This window comes from Grus americana, chromosome 2 (assembly GCF_028858705.1).
Source record: "Grus americana isolate bGruAme1 chromosome 2, bGruAme1.mat, whole genome shotgun sequence".
In the NCBI taxonomy this organism is placed as follows: Eukaryota; Metazoa; Chordata; class Aves; order Gruiformes; family Gruidae; genus Grus; species Grus americana.
This window is the reverse complement of record NC_072853.1, coordinates 160579762-160598367: the sequence shown is the minus strand read 5'-3', so window position 1 is coordinate 160598367 and position 18606 is coordinate 160579762. Positions and strand designations below refer to the sequence as shown.

At 44.3% G+C, this 18606-nt stretch overlaps 1 protein-coding gene across 3 annotated transcripts in view; it reads left to right on the top strand.

Annotated features, from left to right (window-relative positions):
* The window catches only part of DPP6 (dipeptidyl peptidase like 6), a 508492-nt gene that overhangs the window by 236091 nt on the left and 253795 nt on the right, over positions 1 to 18606 (top strand). The window contains exon 1 of one of the 3 annotated variants that reach the window (XM_054818788.1): positions 7508 to 7999. The exons of the other annotated variants lie outside the window; for them this stretch is intronic. Coding sequence (XP_054674763.1) covers positions 7943 to 7999 — 57 coding nt within the window. The 5' untranslated portion in view covers positions 7508 to 7942. Of the gene's footprint in view, positions 1 to 7507; positions 8000 to 18606 lie in introns of those variants that run through there. 3 annotated transcript variants of the gene reach the window in all.

The window sequence follows — 18606 nt, the reverse complement described above, 5'->3', positions numbered from 1 at the left end:
GGTGGGATGGGAGAGAGAATTGGAAGAGTAAAAGTGAGAAAACTCGTGGGTTGAGATAAAGACAGCTTAACAGGTAAAGCAAAAGCCGCGCACACAAGCAAAGCAAACCCAGGAATTCATTCCCCACTTCCCATAGCAGGCAGGTGTTCAGCCATCTCCAGGACAGCAGGGCTCCATCACACGTAACGGTGACTTGGGAAGACAAACGCCATCACTCCGAACGTGTCCCCCCCCTTCCTCCTTCTTCCCCCAGCTTTATATGCTGACCATGACATCACATGGTATGGGATATCCCTTTGGTCACTGGGGTCAGCTGTCCCGGCTGTGTCCCCTCCCAACTCCTTGTGCACCCCCAGCTACTGGCTGGTGGGGTGGGGTGAGAAGCAGAGAAGGCCTTGGCTCTGTGTGAGCACTGCTCAGCAGTGACGAAAACATCCCTGTGTCATCAACACTGGTTGCAGCACAAATCCAAACCACAGCTCCGTACCAGCTACTGGGAAGGAAAGTCACTCTGTCCCAGCCAACCCAGCACATGAACTAAATGTGACATCTTTAAGATGAAGGTATGTTATATGCATCTGTTTAACAGTGTCAGTATTTTGCATAACCTCACTATTGAAAGTGTATGGATCGTGCTGTAAGTTAAAGTATTTTTTTCTTTTTTTTTTGTTAAAGCTGATATAAAAGTAAATGAAAAATAACAACCATTGCAATGAAAAGTGTACTTCATAAAACAAATGCTTAAAAAGCCACTTGCTCCAGCTGTGGCTTTTATGTACAAGGATCTCTCAGGCAGTTGTATGTGCTTACATAAGAAGTCTTTCACAACATTTACATTTAAACCAGTCATCATCTTATATGCAGATCATTTATTCATCCTATAAATCACTGTTGCAGCTAAAAATGAAGATGAGGCTCTCCCTTTTCCAAGCAGTAGGCTACTGAATAGCCTAATAAGTTTGCAGCTGTTTTGAAGATGGGGATTCTCTGTTTGACAGTAATTTGGGGGGGTTGTTATCTCTGTTTTCTCATTGCTGGTAGTCTCTTACATTTTCTGACCTGGATATTTGAGTTATGAAATATATTGTCGGTATTCTGTAAAACTTATGTTTAAATAAAGAGAAAAAAAAGTAGGGAGCAAAGAAGTAAATCCTTCTACTCCTAAAATAACAGCCAAAAAGAGCTCATACTGAATCGGTGAGGAAGGGATTCAGCTGCTACCCAGAAATAACTGGGGGCGGGGGGAAATGTCAGTGAAGATTGATCCCTGAGATTGCGGGGAGCAGAAATACCAAGCCAGACTGTGAGGAGGCAAACTTTGAAAAACCAATTTGGAGACAATTCACAGCTGGCACTGAAGCCAGGGCCTCAAAAGTCTCTTGCACAGATAAACAAGCGAGGAAGAGGCATCTGTTGCATTACAGCTGCCAAGGTCACACCAGCAGGAACAGGCAGAGGGGAAGAAAAAAGGCAGCGGTACGGTCCGTATTCCTTGCAGGGATAACGCAGTGCCAAACAACGCTGGCCCTGCTAATCATGTGCCTTTGAGGATGGAATGATGTATTGAAATATATATGCTGACTCAAAAAGAACCCTACAGTGGATCAAAAGTAATGTTTTTGAAAAATATACTCCACTTAAATCAGAAAGTCTGACTATCGGTGCACGTGTTTGGTCTTTAGGGTAAGCAAACCAAAGTGGATATATAATCCAGAAGTGAGACGGGCACAAGTACCTGCCGTGTTCCCAGAGTCACACTTGGCTTTAGGCAGGAAAGTGCTATGCAAAACCGCTCTAAGCTGTGCGTCAGCGAGCAGACTTCTCCACAGCTTGCATCCCAGAGTTGCGTTATTTGTTTACCATGAACTGTGGGGTCCTGGAACTTGGAGCAGCAGTGAGAAACAGGAAATGGCAGAATATAGTGGTTCAAATAAAAGTATTATAATCACTTTAAACCACCTTCTCATGCTCAAGTTAAAAAAAAAAAAAAAGCAGCTCAGTGAGGCTTCAGTAATGCACAAATAGTAGCAATGCCATGGGACTGTTACATGGATCCATGAGTCATTCTTGCAGCGCCCGTTGTCTCTGTGTCCTGCGCTGCACGTATCCACTGTCACAGATAGCAACTTTCAAGCTTGTAGGAACATTTTGAAGTGTATCACCTGTAGGAACAGACATTCATGCAAATAACTAAGTAATGGCATTGATAAATAAACTGGATTTAATCTGTTAAATGAAAATACCACACCAAATTGCTTTCTTAATGATCTTGGTCATGGGTAATGGAAATGTGGTATATTTTTATCTGTAACTATATTCATAATCTATTATTGCCTCTAGCATGTTCCGAGAACCTTTGAAATCTGGAAAATCATCCCAGTGGATCACCAAGCCACAAGTTCCTCAGTGGAGCCTCTGAACATTCATCTGGACATAGAGCCTCCCCTGTGACTAACCCTTGGCAGAACCAACACGTTGGTGACAAACGGAGAGGGGCAACAGTAGCAGGGCTGGTGCAAGATAAAGCTAGTTAATACACATCCTTAAAGGCCAAAGCTTTTTCCCCATTTATAAAAACATAATTTTGGGGATGCCCTTTGATAAGCTGAGAACTCTTGCCAAAAGATAGGGATTAGTTTGGAACAAGATTAAGTGTTTTTGTGGTCTTCTAATAGGAATCAAGGTTGAGAAGCAGTGCTGGGGATGGTGTGTAAGCAATAGAGGTGCTCTGCAGCCTTTGTAGGAGTAGGACTAGTGTCAGCTGATCTACCATCTAAGTGTTTCCAATTCCAACTGGGGACATTGCTGTGCAATAATGTGATATTACTGTTGTCACATTCTTGGAGAGGGGCAGAGCACAAACTGTGCTTTCAGAACAAAACAAAATTAAATTCTCCCTCTCCAAAGCTTATTCAGATGAGCACAGAACAGAGACCTCCAGAATGAACAGCCAGGATGTCTGGCTGCTTTTGCAGCATCTAAAAGCATAAACCCCTATAAAGAGAGTTTTTAACCATGCAACCCTCATGGTTTTACAACTATCTGTTCTGCTCTGGCATCCCCTGTGTGAGGAGCGCTTGACCTCCAGAGTGATCTGCAGTGATGGAGCACAGATTCCTCCGACTCGCTGCATCTGGGCCATAGAGGTCCAGAACGAAGAGGGGCTGTGCCATTGCTTTTTGTGTGGATGAGATGTTGGCACTGGGACTGGGAAGAGTGAATTAGTCACCAGCATGCCTTGGCACATCTTCAGGACTACGATGATGCCATGGACAGCCTGCTTTGTACAGACTCTTCCCTCTTGTTCCTCACTCTTTGAAATTCTCTAGAAAGCTGGAATGGTGGGAGAATAGGGCAGCTGCAGATGTATTAAGTCAGCCTTGGAGATTAAATGGATTTCCCTTTCTGGGAGTATGCCACTGGTCTTAAAAGAGCATGGGTAAGGTAGACCTTCTTCTCAGATAGTTGCTGCAGGAGCTGCCAGGAGCTGTCAGCCTTGTGCCCACATCAGTCTGTCTGCCCCCAGGGAAAGCAGCACCGACGCATGCTGTGTTCCCTTTGCCTCCTGTGGGCCTGTTTTGATCCGAGATATATCAGTGACCTTTCAGATGACTCAATGCTAAAATCCATGGCTACAACAAACAGGCTCATCTCACCTTTCTTACAGTGGATGTCTGTGCTGGCAGACTCTCTTCTTGAGTTGTCTTACTTATATCTACTACCTCCGTAACACAGTATCCTGAAAACTGTAGCCCGTAGGACTTTTCCTTTGTAACCTACCTGTGAATAGTTTTTTCTGGTGTCACAGCTTGCCGCGGTGCGTGCTTTCCTGGGCCACACGTCCTCCCTGAACTGACAGCAAACCAGCCAAACCAACGGGAACTGGTAGTGAGTGTGAAGCTCAGAGGGACTGGCTGTACAAAAGCAGATCGTGTGGTGTGTTCTGCTGGAGGTAGCACATTTCCACACCCCAGGTAGTAATGGTTTAGACCCACTAAAAATTTTGGATACATAGCTCTCCATGGGATCCGGTCTTTATCTGGAGAGGGGAGAACATTAGCAGACTGTGCAAAAGTGTAGTTAATCAAGTAGAATTCATTTCTACCCACTCTGCCCACTGGCTTCAACTTCCTTGATGTGGTAGTAAAGGGGGAATAAATAGCCTAGTGTGATACAGCCAGAACCCCAGGTTTCAAAGGAGCGGGAGGGTTCTGCATCCAATAACTATGCCCGCTGCTGCTGCAGGCTTATTACTGCCCTTGCTTAGTCTATACTCCCTTGAACAGACGTGTGCAGCTGGAGGGCTCCCTGTGAGCACTGGCTGCTGTTGGATCTGGCCTCTGTAACATGCAGGGGATGGGAATGCTCTGCACCGACTCCTGAGAGCCCATTGCTGCTTCCCAGGAAGGGGCTGCTCTGCAGAGACCTCTACCTACGTGGAGGGGGCAGGATCAAAGATGGCCTTAGTAACCTGATCTGCTTTAAAAAGTTTGGGAGCAATAACAAACTGCTTCTTTCCCTAGCATGCGTTGCTGTAATGTGTGGTCATAAACAGTGATTATTATGTTTTATCTCCTGGTGGCACAGTGTGGACTACATGGCTTAGTGGAGGATGCTCATGATGGGACTGCAGCTTGTATGGCAGGGAGTGAGCCTGGAGATAGACCCTGCATAAAGCCCAGGCAGCCAGTGGAGACAAACCATTGCAAATGATGGGTGGTAGGGGATGAACAGCCTGATGCGTCTTCAGACCTGGCGGGGAGGAAAAATGTGCTGCCTGTATCCCTGCGATCAGCTGGGATGCTGTGGGGTGGGATGGATGGGAAGGTCATATTCCCAGGGTCCTTATCTACTAGCACCTCCTGCAATGCCCTAAATGGGACTGTCTGTATAAATCCTTCTACCTGGGCAGCTGCTGGCGTTGGCAGATACTGATTCTTGTCCTGTGATAGGGATGTATTAATCTTTCATAAGCGATGACTCAGCCAAGCAGTAAAGTTGGTACCCTAACACAGCACAGAGGTCAGGATGGGTGGCCTCAGCCCTGCTAACATGGGAGCGGATTATTCTGTGCCTGTTAGTAACGAGTTAGTATTTCTGAAAGGCAATGGCCACTGCTCCCTCCTCTAGCAAGGATCAAGGAAGGATGGTGGCAGAGAGCTGGAGGACGTGACTGTCCCCTGCTTCCACGTCCTCTCATCTGAGGGGATGAAACCCCCTGCACAGGTCAGGGGGGACAGAGAGGTACACGGGGCAGAGAGATCCAGGCATTTCAGTAACATCAGGGTAGCTGTGCCAAAACATTGGGATGTGCAGTAAGAACAGTCGGCATCGTAATGCACCTCCGTAGTGAGGCTGAGCCGTATGTATTTGGATAGCTAATGCCTGGACTAATTAGCACAATTCACTTTTTATGTGCCCAACAAGAAGCTTATTGGAAAAAATCTACATTGCGAGGAATAGGGGTGATTTCCAGAGCTAGTGAAAACTGTGTGTCTTAAATTGTTAACTGTGAAAGAATTGAATACGCATGGGGAGGGCATGCAGGGGTAAACAGACAGGTAGGAATATACTTATTTTCAATATACAGTTAAGTTTAGTGATTGCCAGTGTAAGTACTGAAGAGTCAGGGACACAGTGAAGGCGCTATGTAGTGAGAGGGATCTGTTTTGCAGAAATTTCCGGGATATACTGTAATGAAGTGTGAAAAAGAAAAAGAAAAACAAAATACGGTTTTGTTTAGTTTGAATTCCTCTTGGAAAGAAAAATCGCAAAAGTGTGGGGTAAAACAAGCCTTCATTCCTACCCACAACAGGTAGAAAAATAGACCAAGCCAACTGGAAAATTCAAACTGATCCACTTATACAAGGCATTGAAAGCAATTCTGTTCTGATGGTTGGGGAAAAATGTATGAGCAAGAATAACCTCACTATAAACGTGTACAAAATATTGTGCCTAAAACAATTGGGACTCAAGAGATGAAATTGCAATGTAAGCTAGGACTGTGTCATAGTATAACCCAGCGAGAGGCTGACACAGGGTGTTAGATTTAAATGTAAATTATTGCTTCTTGTTAGAGAGGTGCTATTCACTTTTTTTTTTGTTTTTTAATGAGCTGTTGCCTGGATGCTGGCGCTTGGGACCAGGCAAGGTTGTCCACTTTCCTACCAGCACAATTCCACGTTGTAGATCTTTTGTGCCATAGTTTCTATGAACTGACGTGATATGTAATGGTGAAAATGCAGAAATACTTAGAAAGCCTTAGTGGTGGGTAGTAGATAATCTCTAGGAAAACTCGGCTTGCCGTTGATCTGTCCCTGAACCAAGGATCAAATTCATCCCTGGTGTAAGGAGGGATTGCCTCCAGCAGAGTTGTGCTCTTGGTGAATGTGACCTTGTATAATAAATCTCTGCTGTAAAGCTGAGGATCAAATGGGGCATAATCACTTCTTTGTCAGATAAATACGCTTGATATTCTCTTCTCTTAGCTGGTTATCTGCAGACTCAGCAGAGATCCCAGTATCACGTGAGCGAGAAAACATTAACTTTTCTACACTACAGAGGCAGGCTCTGGGCTCCATCCAGCCCAGTACGTTGGGTGTGCTGGGAAGGAGGTGAGAAGGGGAAAAGCAGCAACATGGCAGTTTCATGTCGCTGATATTGAGGTGAGCCAGCGCTTGCGTCAGTCCTGAGCAAATATTAAACCACTTTCATGCTGCTGTAAGTTTTGTCCGACTGTGTAAGGTCCCCTGAGGGCTACTGGAGAGCGGTACTTGCTGTGTGCCTCGTGCTCAGGAACACCCCATGTCACCCCTTGCTGACAGCACGGTGGGTGAGCGGGCTGCGAAGGCTTGTTTGACAGCTCCATTGTGTTGGAGAGATCTCTGTTATGGCAGGGAGTCCACGGGGAGCGAGCTACGGCAGCGCGGAGCGGAGCAGGCAGCGCGTGCTGGTGTGTCACCCTGCAATGTGACCTACATGGCAGCTGCGAGTGCGCAGGAGGCTGCGAGGACAGCAGGAATGCAAAGTGGTCCCCGTCACATCGGGGACATGGAGAGGGCCAGGGGGAGGCTGGGGGCATGTTTGAGCCCGGTGAACGTGCCACCTTTGGCGGTGAGGCAAGCAGCTCCCCAGGGAGCGTTGGGACTGTCTGTGTCCTGTCAGTGGGCACCTGCTTCCCTGGGAGCGCACGCTGCATCCTCCAAACCTGCCCCGGCAGCGGGACAGGGGCTGCCCTTGGCACAGCTTTCCTTCATAGCTGGGCGCTGCCAGGGCATCGAAACCTCTTCGAGTTGGGAGAAGACGAGAGCGCGTCTGCCAGAAGCTCCGTGTCTGCGGGACTCCCGTCGCCGGCAGCGTGGGAGGGACGATGGATTTAATCCCTGAGCGCGGGGGCCTGCAGCCCCTTCCACCCCGGCTGCGGGAGGGGAGATGACTGCCGAGCTCCGGCTCTGCACATCGCCAGCGAGCGGCACTTTGTGCTACCAGGCGGCCGGTGCATGCGCAACGCGCGGGCTGCCGCCGTGGAGGTGGGGAGCGAGGACCACATCGCTGCCTCCCGGCTCCGAGCTGCCAGTTGCTGGTTGCCAAGCAGTTATCATTGTTTCTGTGACGATTGCAGAGGCTGTTGCTAATTGAAGAAGCCCCCACAGCATCCTTCTCTCTGCTCCTGCTTCTGCTTTTATTTTAGAGGCTCAAGGGGGGGAGACAGCTAGACTAGTGCTTTTTTATATTGCATTTTTATTTATTTCTTTTTGTGGGGGTGGGAAATTTCTCAGCTGGTGATTAAGTGATGGACTAGTTACTCATCCTTATCCCTTTAGTCTTTGTGTGTGCGTGTGTATGTCTGAACACACACAGACAAGCTTTTACACACACACACACACACACACACAGAGTGTAAAATCCTGTTTGCCACTGCAGTGGGCACAAATAGGTGAGCATGACTACAGCCAAGGAGCAAAATGCATCAGGGAAACAAGTCCAACAACAAGAACAGGTAATGCTTATTTTCCTCAATTTAAAACAAATACAGATTTGCATTGTATAGCGCTCTGTTTCTTGTATGATTATTATTTTATTTTTTTTCTCTTCTTGGTGTGCATTCCTAAAATTGTCAACTGAGTCACCAGTCAGTGGCAGGAGGAAAGTACTGTGTAGCTGGGTTCAAGGTCTGCTTTCTCGGTGTGTGTGGAGGCTGGGGGGGGTGAAGCTGAAATTTTGCTATTTTTAACAGCCTGTACCTCTTGCTGAAGGCTATAGAGGTTTGTTCTGTAACTTGTTCCTTACGTGTATATGTGGGGGGCAGGATTTTGGGACGGAGGGCCCTTCTCGCTGGAGGAAGGGGGTAAGGCTTTTGAACAGCCCCTCTGCAGATGGATATAAAATTGCAAAAGTGGGTTTCAGCTTCTTACTTTGTCATGCACTTTCAGGGAATTTTGTGTGTGTGTGTGTGTGTCTGACGTTTTCTTGGAGGGACACTTCAGAGTACAGCGTGTGCTCAGGCTGTGCGTGTGCAAGCAGTGATGGGGGGGCACACAGCAGCTGTAGGTAGGTGTAACTCCCATTGACTTTGGGGAAAATTGCAGCGCTCACACTATAGCTGAACTTGGTTCATTTTCTTTCTCTTGGTAGGTGCTTTATGTGTTTCTGTAGAGGTAGAAAGTTAAAGACTTAATTTTCTCTGTCGTGCCTGTTTTTTAGAGGGTATTCCTATCTGGCTGCACTTACCAGGACAGAATGAAGTTAAAACTTTCCCTGTCAAAAAAGCAGCGGGTGGCAGAAAAAGGGGACATATCCTCAGCTGTGAAGGATAGGCATAATTAAGAAGTGGTGTCATAAGGGAAAGTCCGGTTGCGATCGCAGAGCTCCAGCTGAGCATGGCAAAGGTTCGTGGGCTCCTGGTGCACCGGCGCATCAGCAGCTCCATCCTCGGCACCAGCATCCCCTCCCCACGCTCGGCCCTGTGCCTGTGGGGACCATGGAGGAGCCCGTACGCTCCAGTTCTTCGATTTTCCTCGTCTCCTTAAGACATTGGAAGTTCACCGCTTTAATCTTCGGTTAGGACAGCACGGGAGGATAATTTAAACAGATCTCTCAGGGCACAAATTAATTCTTAAAATAGTTCTTCCTGGCTTGGTAGGCTGAGAGCCTCGCACATTGTTTTTCTTTTTTTATTTTTTTCTTGGTGCTTTGTTTTAGGGAATTGGGGAAGGGAAAAGCATGGGAAGACACCACAAGTAGCATCATATAATCTGCATTTTCAGGGTGACATTTTACTAATGGCCAAAACATGCTCAACGGTTCAGTTAAAACAAGAAGAAAACAACTTTGATACTGAGGCTAAGGAAACTGTGCCTTCAGTCTAACCTTACATGTCTTGGGCTTCTCTGTCCGTTGCTTTTGGAACGTATATTTTTGTCACTGTTTGCTGCAGATTAAAATTAGTCTAGCTGTGTTTCTGGGAGGCAGGGGTGTGTAAGTGCCTTTTCTGAACAAGGAGAGCTGTGGGGCTGTCCCCTCCTCCTCCTTAAAGCTGTGTCGGGTTTTCTAAGTCAAGAAGTGTAAGTCGGTTGCCTTTTATAAAGGAGCAGTGTTTTTCTTTCAAGTAGTGTTACCTGCCTAATGCCATTTTGCTACTGGCGTGCCATGCCTGCGCTACTTTTCTCTTCCCATATGAAGTATAAAATGCCCAGAATAGGTCTTTAGTATTATGTAGAGTCTTGATTGAATAGATTCTATAACTGATTGAGTTGCAATTATACCCATATGGTACGCTTAAATATTCTGAAAGTACATGCTCTCTCAGCTCTGCCCTAGTGTGAGCATGAAATAGAAATATCAGGCATATATAAATATCAATGATATTGATGAATATTAATGCTCGAGTCTGTAAGGAACTTTGCTCACAGCCATAATTTTTTTGTGTGTGTGTGTTCATAATACATTATTAGTAAAGTGGCTTACCGGTGGGGGGGTCGAATCCAATCTGTGTCCATTGATTTGAGTGCACTTTTATCTTTTAACACCAAATGCAGATCTAAAACCCTTATTTTATTTAAAACAGTTCATAACTGAAAAAAAGCTCGATCCAAATTCTATTTCCAGCTGAAATTCTATTTCCAGGCTTGTGCACATCAAGAATTGCTGAGATTTTTCTCCTGCTTAAAGCTGATCAAGAAACTGAAAATTATAGCTGGGGGACAATTGAAAGCAAAGTGCTAGTCTGTCTGTAGAGGACTGAGTCTTTTTCAGAAGCAGCTGCTGCTGTCGTAAGAGGTTGTGACCGTCCCTTTTCTGTATTCCTTGCTGTGACATCCCCTGGATCCGGAGGCAGGCAAGTGACACAGTTGGCTTAAGCCTATGGCGTGTCCTACCATGCTAACCCAAACAGAAGCTGGGCACGAAAAGACATGGCAGGAACAGGGTGGGCAAAGTTTGAAAACACCTGCAGAAGCTTTGTGGGCATAAGTTTAAAAATCTAATTCAGACCCATGTATCTATATGCAAATGAGGGGATGTTCTGTCTTGACATTTCCAGAAATTATAATAATTAGAAAATTATTGGGATGTGGCGATAAGTAATGCACTGCCTTACCTGCTTGAAGCCAGGCAATGAGCATCCCTTTCTTCCCTTTGTTAATTAAAAATGTTACTCTACAGTTTCTTTCTGATAAGCAGTGTTGCTCACCTCCATGCCGGTTAAACTATTCAGAATTTTAATCATTTATCTCCTTGCTTATCTGTTTCACGGGTCTGAACTTTTAGTCTTTTGGGCATCATGTACAGAAAACATTCTGTAAGTGGTATGTAATACTGTCTCTTACTGTCAAGTTGTGATCGCTTGATCAAGATGTGAGTTGAATGCAGTTGCTTCTGTACGCTTAGGTGCTTTTGACACAGCTATGGTTTCTTGCTCAAATGGTTGGAGTTGGATACCGTGCAGTGTACAATGATTACAGTTGGCTTTCTGCTGGACCCAATGCTCAGAAGTCCATAGAAAAGCCTGCAGACGCGAATAGACTTGGGATCTGGCTCAAGAGGACTAGTGAATCTTGATTTCTGTCTTGGGGATTGTTAGTTGCATGTGTGAGTATACCATTAAACCCACTTTTTTCATTACAGAAGGAGAAGAAAATAACAACAGGTCAAGTAGTGGGTCAATGTTTGGGAATTTACACTGGTTGAAGATCCTTGTGGTTTAATATGAGCCTGTAAATTTGTTATCTTTGTTTAGCCCAATTCTTGCTACTTTTAACAGCCTTTGGGAATGCAAATAGCTCTACAGTCATACATAAAAATAAGGAGGCTGTTTTTTATGAAAATGTGATAATAGGCATAATGTTAAAATGAGACTTTTAAATATTTTAAAAAATGAGTCAGCATATCAAGGATAACAGGATCACAGATTCTCAAAGAACACCTTTTGTAAAACATATTTAAAGGGTTGATTGGTTAACTGAGTACTTGAACACTCAGAATAAATGATTGTTCCCATTTCTTTTGCTGTATAGAGAACTGTCATGGACTTACAGGGAGTGAGATCCTCCTCTGAAGTGTGCACGTCCCGGACAAGGCTGTTATGTTAATGATCGTTTGCATGCAGCTCCATGTAAAAGACCAAAAATTAAGTAAGGAGGCAAAATAGCTTGAGGGCTGCCTTTTATTGAAGTGTGCTCTGTGGAGGAATGGAGTCAGATCAATAGAACAGTTCTGCCTATTAGCTGTCATTAAGGTAATCAATTTTGAATTTTACAGAACAGATGGAATTCCAAATAATAGATGTCTTCAAGTGGTGAGAGAACGCATTTAACTTGGAAAACTTAGGCCAGACTCAGGAATAAAATGATGGAAAGATTAATATTTCATGCTCCTAATGTTCCCCTGCCACTCTGTACTTCACAGAAATAGCCTGTAGTATCTTGAGGAGTGAGTACAGTTGGAGTATCTAATATACTATGCTGAAATGTGCCTCTATTTGAGTAAAGTTATCCAAATAAGAAAAACAGGGTGCACTTCAGGTGCATTTTGCAGGCTTTTCCCCTACATAGTTATAATTCAGGCACTTCTGGGATTCCTGTAGCAAGGGGTGTCAATCCCTGTGTACCCTGCTGTCTTCCTTCAAGGTCATAAATGTCCTCCACCACTGTGAGCTGAGTCCTTTGCTCTTTCTTCATTCCCAGAGTAGGTTAAACTAAATAATAAGGGTGTGCTTACATTGGGAAGTAGTGCGGAGCCACTCCATGAGTGTGAGAGAGATGGTATTGAGGTCCCAAATACACATTTTGGACAGGGGGTTATTTCAAGCTAGTTCCAGACTGGTGTGAATGTCCATTAGTGGTTGAACAGCATCTTCTCATTTAGCTTTATTGAAAAGGCAGCCAGTTTGTGTGCTCAGAGGCCACTATAAAATGTGAGTTAGAGCACTGTATGTGGGTACAACTGAGAGATTTGGTCAACAGTACAGTTCTGAATTGAACAAAAGTACTAGATGCACCCAACGTGTCTTTAGTAGGGATGGGGGGGATGCAGTTAAATAAATGTAACTGCATGTCACCTGTGTTCCTGTATCTGAAGATATTCTTAAATATTCCTTTTTTTTTTTTTTTTTTTTTTTTTGTGAGGTGTGACTTAAAATCTACTCACCTGAGTGCTGTCCAGAAAATCATCGTCCCTGGCTGCCAAATATCTTGACTAGTTCAACATGCATTACCTGAAAGACTGCAGCAATCCCGATTCTCTGTGACACTAACGCCCCCTTACATCACATCAGCAATACAAATTGGCTCCAACGAGCGCCCGATCCCTTCGTGTTGTAAACAGGCTGTAGTGTATGGCAGGTTCAGGCACATATTAGAACTTGTGAATTTTATCTGTTTAAATGGGGAAGGGACTTTACCCTTTTATTTGTCAGTACCATCCCTGGTGTATGCTGGGCTACAAAGAGCCACTACTGAATCTTCTGTTTTCTTAGCAAGGTTTGAGGTTACGCATTGTAACTTTGTGTTTGGAGGCAGACTGAGCTTGGAATGTGTTACAAGAAAGCCCTGGTTTACGGTGCCGTTAGCTGGCACAGTCAGACTCCCCACTGCAGCACCCCAGTGGCATAAAATCCGTGCAGAGGAACTGAGGAGCGCCGTGACGTACGTCTGCGGTACCCAGATTCAACAGTGGGCTGAAAGGAGCTTGGCCTGGAGCTGTTGAACAGGTGGGAGTGAGTCTCCCAGGAGATGAGCTAATTTCGTGTATTATCTCAGTGACTTGTGATAGCAGAGCTCCTACGATCTTGGCTGGAGTTGAAAACTGTCATATCCCAAAGGTGAGTCCCTGCTTGCGAGAATCCCTCATTCTCGCTGATTTGCGGCAGTATTCTGGCTCTGATTATTACACCTGTGCAGAAACCAGGGAGAAATGTCCACTTCTGGGAGGTGTCTGGCAAAGAAAAGGGAAAGAGGAGAAACCTGACTCTGACTTGCATAGAAAACAAAGATTATTTTTTTTGGTTCTAATGGAACTACTTAGTGTTACTTGTTTAAGTGCATAATTTTTTAAAAATAAAATTGTTGATATGAGACAATACTTTTTTTCTTGATAACAACTCTGCAAATTACATCTCTTATTGTAGGCCCAACACAGGCTTTCTCCAGGAAGTCTTAGAGAACATTTGTGTTTCATTCTGTTAATGGTATGTGATCTATTTCTCAAGAGATTAAATTTCCGTAATAGCGCTCCTGAGAACACTGTATTCAAGAACATGAAATTGCATCAAACTGGCAGTCTTTTCAAGCTGCTAATTTGCCGTGAGGAATGCAGGCAGCTAAGCAATGGGGAGGGGGAGACAGAGATGGAAAGGAGCCTGTTTGGCATAAAACTGAAGTCTCAAAAGGAGAAGGCTGTAGAAAAGCTTTTTTGGTGTTCAGTATTGAAATGGAAGTGCTTCTGGAAGGCCTCAGATGTGTCAAGACCACATTATGGTTGGTGATCTTCTAAGCACACAGCTTCTAAGGGTTGGTATACTTCCACAGGATGCTGCTTGAGATTGTGTATACTTTACAGTCCAGCTATACCTTGACAGGTCAAGTAGGATGTGCTCTGCCACTTGACCTTGGGACAGTGTTGGTTGACTGCTGTGCCCTCCATTCCTGGCAGAGGTACCTTGTGTTGCTGTCTTTCTCATTAAGTCTTTCTTTTGCTGTTGGATCAAGACAGAATAATTTGACTCTGAAGTTCACTGGTTATCTAGAGGTCATGAGACTGTGCTTGAACTCTACAAGAAAAAAGTCTTAGATTTTTTTTTTAAACTCTTATCTTAGAGCATCGAATGCTTCATTCTATTTGTGGTGCATTAGCAGTGCTATGCGTTGCTACAGTCATTTCATGAGCAATGGTTATACCTGCTTTCAGTTCTTATGCCTTTAATGCTGCGTCTTTGTGATCTTTATCATGCATTAAGTTGTGGAGAATCATGGTCACTTTGGATGATGTGGGAGAAGATGGCACTTTTAAAATTATGTAGAGTGCAGTAATATCTATTAGTCAGTTATTCTGTATGTTTTGCATTGAAGTCCTTTGGTTTTTTTTTCCTTTCTTTTTTCCTTCCTTTCATCCTTTCTTTCGTCCTTCTGTCCTTTCTCTGATTCTAAAGTGGGGTATAAGTAAGTGAAATAGATTCATAGAAAGGAGAGTGCCGGCAGCAACAGAACAGGAAAGCTGAGTGCACTCCTTCTCCAAAGAGCTGCCACAGATGTGGAGAAGAACAAACTGCACAAGCGAGAGCAGTGCATTCAGAAAGTTTGCAAAGCCTTCATTAAACAGAAATTTGGAAAGGGACCTATATTTGAAATCAATGAAGGTGATCAAGAATGGAAAGGTGAGTTAGTACCAATTTGTGATTAAAGGGCAAAGTTTGAGTGGGATTATCGGGTGACTGAGTGACGGTTCAGTGGTTGGAGCGTGGAACTTTGTGCTTCTTGTGCTGCAGACTTCTGTTGTGGCTTTGAGCCAGTGTTAGACATAGGTCCTTGGTGGCAGTCAGCAGGTGCTCTTCTCCTGAGATAGTCCATTGTCACATTAAAGTTGGAAAAAAAAAAAAAAGACCTGGGGGTTTCCTGAGGATAAGTACATGAAATACGAGGTTCTGAGATGCTGTCGTAACTCAGGCTGCACAAGTAAGCACCTGAGATATCAGAGAGATTGTACTTCTTGACATTTAGAGAATGTAGGGAAAGGGTCATAGGATAAAACCTGAAAGTTAAAACTCATTCTGAAGACTTAGATATGAATAAGAATTTCAGCAGAAAAAGATAAAGATAAAGGTAAATCCTGGCAAGACTTCAGATAGTTATAAGCAAACTTGCAAATGAGAGAGAGAGAAAATGCATAGAATTTTGGGATTGTATCTGATTCTAAGATTTTGGGAACTTGAAGCAATTTTAGAGTTTGAGGTAAGACAGAGATAGATCTTTCAGGTCTCTGTTGCATACTGCAGAAAGATCTTTTCTGGGAAGGAGTAATTCAATTTTTTTTCAATAGGAATACTGTGGTGTAATTAGGAGCCGTGTAGATGAAATGGAAAAGTAAATGGAGGGATGATGAGCCAGGAATATGTGTGGTCAAGGGTAGAAACAAAACCTTTCAGAAGTGGAAACCAGATGCTGAAGTTCAGGGTCCAGGAGGTTGATGGAGGCATCTTCCTGAAAGTCAGTGAGGCTATGAGCCAAGGCTGAAGCCCAGAGCCTGGTACTTACAGAAAGCCCTGACAAAAGCTGTGGAAGTTGTGGAGAGAGCTGTTAAACATGATGGAAATGGAGATAAGATGGCTACTTCCCACCACCATTGGTGAAAATCCTCCACAGATCAAGGAAAATGAGAGGAGTGGGCTAGAGAGTAACTATTAACTATCTGAAGTGGAACTACAGCAGAAGTATGATTGGATTTGGTGGTGAAAGAGGCTTATGGAGGAAGAGGAAGCTGCAGGTAGGCAGCTGTTTCATAAGGAAGCAGGGAGCATATGGCAGCACTCTTCCCCATCCCAGAGAGAGGTGGCAGCAGGAGCAATGAGGCAGGGGAAGAAGGAAAATCAGCTATGGCCATGTTGTACAAGGTTATGGTTAGAGTGATGGCCCCCTGTACAACTGCCAAGTTTTAGAGAGCAGCAATGATGCTTTTTATTCCCGGGAACCCAGTGGAGGATCTCAGCAGGCTTTGCAACCTTCCTGAGGACTCATGATGAGGGACAGTGGCTGCTCTCTCTGCAGAGTGTGGGCGATGTGGTGGCACCACATGTGGAGTAAGGTGCAAGGTGAGGACTAGCTGCAAGGCTTGTGTGATGGAGGGAGTTCAGAGCACTGCCTCTTTTGCCCTCGCTGGGCATTCATGTTGTGCCCTTGGGCAGTGCTTTGTCTTGGTATCTCCATCCTGTAACACACTGGTAACTGTTTACCCCCCTGCCTTGAGGGAAGCAGTGGAGATGGCTGTGGTTTTGCCAGCTCTCAGATACCCTGTGTCTCTTCAGAAACACGCTGCTTTCAAAATAAGTACTTAAATAACACATTAGCTAAAGACACTGCCTTCTGTTCTGTTGCATGGAGGTTGTGGTGTGGAAAAAGAGCAGCCACCTTTGCCAGGGGAGAAGATCCCTGGAAGAATAAGAGGAAGAAAAGGGTTAATCTCCTCTTCTTGCCCAGGGAAAGGGCTCTGCTTCCCTCATTCTCCCTTGTATTTCCCATCCTTGAGTGCCCTAATTGCCCAAGCCCTCACTGCTGCTGGAGTAAAGCTTTTTTTTGAGACACAACCCGTGTGCTGTACCCATGATGTGTGGTAACTGGCAAGCAATGTATGGCTATTAGTGTTATGACATATTATTTTGTGATGGAAACTGTAGGTAAAAAGTGCAGATAGACCATAATTTCTCAGAGGCCTTGGTGGAAGAGGCTGGCGAAAGGATGGGGCAATCTCCCTGCGTCCCTGTGAGCGAGGAGTGCTGGTGGAAGGCATTTCCCCTGTCTCCATGACCACCTTAAAAAAGCCAGATTGCAGACGATAGGCTAGTTTCGTTGGAATTGGCATGTGCTGGGGTGGAGAGGCTCAGTGGAGAGTCACCAAGGGAGCAGGAGTGTCTAGACATCGTCTCTCTGCTGCTGCCTCAAACTTGGTGTGTCCCTTACAGCCCTTTGGTGGGCAGACACACTGCCACCCTCCTTGGGTGGGAAAGCCTCGTGCCCTCATTGCATCCGCTTTCACGGGTGTGAACACACAGGTCTGAGCTGAGTGGGGAATCAAGCCCTGAATATGTCTCATGGTGAAGGAGGATGAGGCAGGCTGAAGCACTTAAGAAGAGTGAAGCTGAGTTTACACATGAAATGATCATGCGAAAACCCATCAGAAAGGGGAAGAGGAAGAGTTTGAGTAGTAAAAACAAGCAAATCTGAAAGCTGAACTGTTGGTTGGTTGGGGTTTTTTTAACTGTTCAGCTTACATCCTTACCTTTGTCAGTCTGAAAACGAATGGCTGTTGCTTTTATTGTTTATAAAAACTAAACCAGATAAAAATAAAAGTAAATTTTATATAAAGATTCACAATGCTTTGACTAAAGTAGTTTATATTACCGCTTAACTGCTGCTGAGCTTGAAATTGGAGAGATAATAAGCCTTCATCTGAAGCAATTAGTCTGCAGTTTTTGACTCCATTACCTTTGCTTATGTCTGCAGCTGAATAGTTACATGCAGATATTTAAGGCATCTTTGTAGTATATTATTGTCAAAAGTGAAATCACAACTTAGACATCAATTTATTGTTAATTTAGCTTGTCAGAGATACCATAATAAACAAGTAATTGACTGGGGGTGAATGTATACGGTAGCATATTGTGTGGAATGCATTTTGGGTCTTTAATTTAGCTTAATCACACACTGTGACCAACCTCTCAACTCTTTTTGTGTAGGGTTTAAAGGGGTTTGATACTTAATCTTAATGTGGTTGTAGGAATTAATGAATGGTACATTAAGTTGTAACCAGCCTTAAGTATGCTGACAGCCTTACACTTTTATCTTTCTGTTTTCATGGCCAGGAACAGACAAGTTATTTTCAAATGCATATGCAGCATTTTGTGACTGCTGTCAGAGAGAAACTCACGGATGTACAGGGAAAACATATTGCAACTTAGCCCATATCAAAATGAGAGAGGGAAGAGACATGAAGTCATGGGGCTTTAGTTCTACAAAATGGTCTATGGCAAAGCAGATGATATAGCTTGAAGGACGTAGTAAGCAAAAACTTCAGGCTTTTTATTATTCTGAGATACTGTGGTATTAGATAAAATGGAGGAATTGCTCAAGGTGGGGAAGGATAATTAAACTTTTTTTTATTTCCGAACTTTCAGATTCTGTAGATGCCATTGTACTGAGTGTAATAAGCATTGACTGCTCCTTGTAGCAGGAAATTTGTATCTAAACTTTATTTCTTCTACTTAAGAAATCCTGGCACTTCACAGTTTAGTAGAATCTAATAATACCAGCAGACTTCTTTTTTATAATTTTCATGTCCCAATATCATTGATGTAAAAGTTAATTTACAAACGTTTCTGAGAATGCTGATCCATTGAATCTA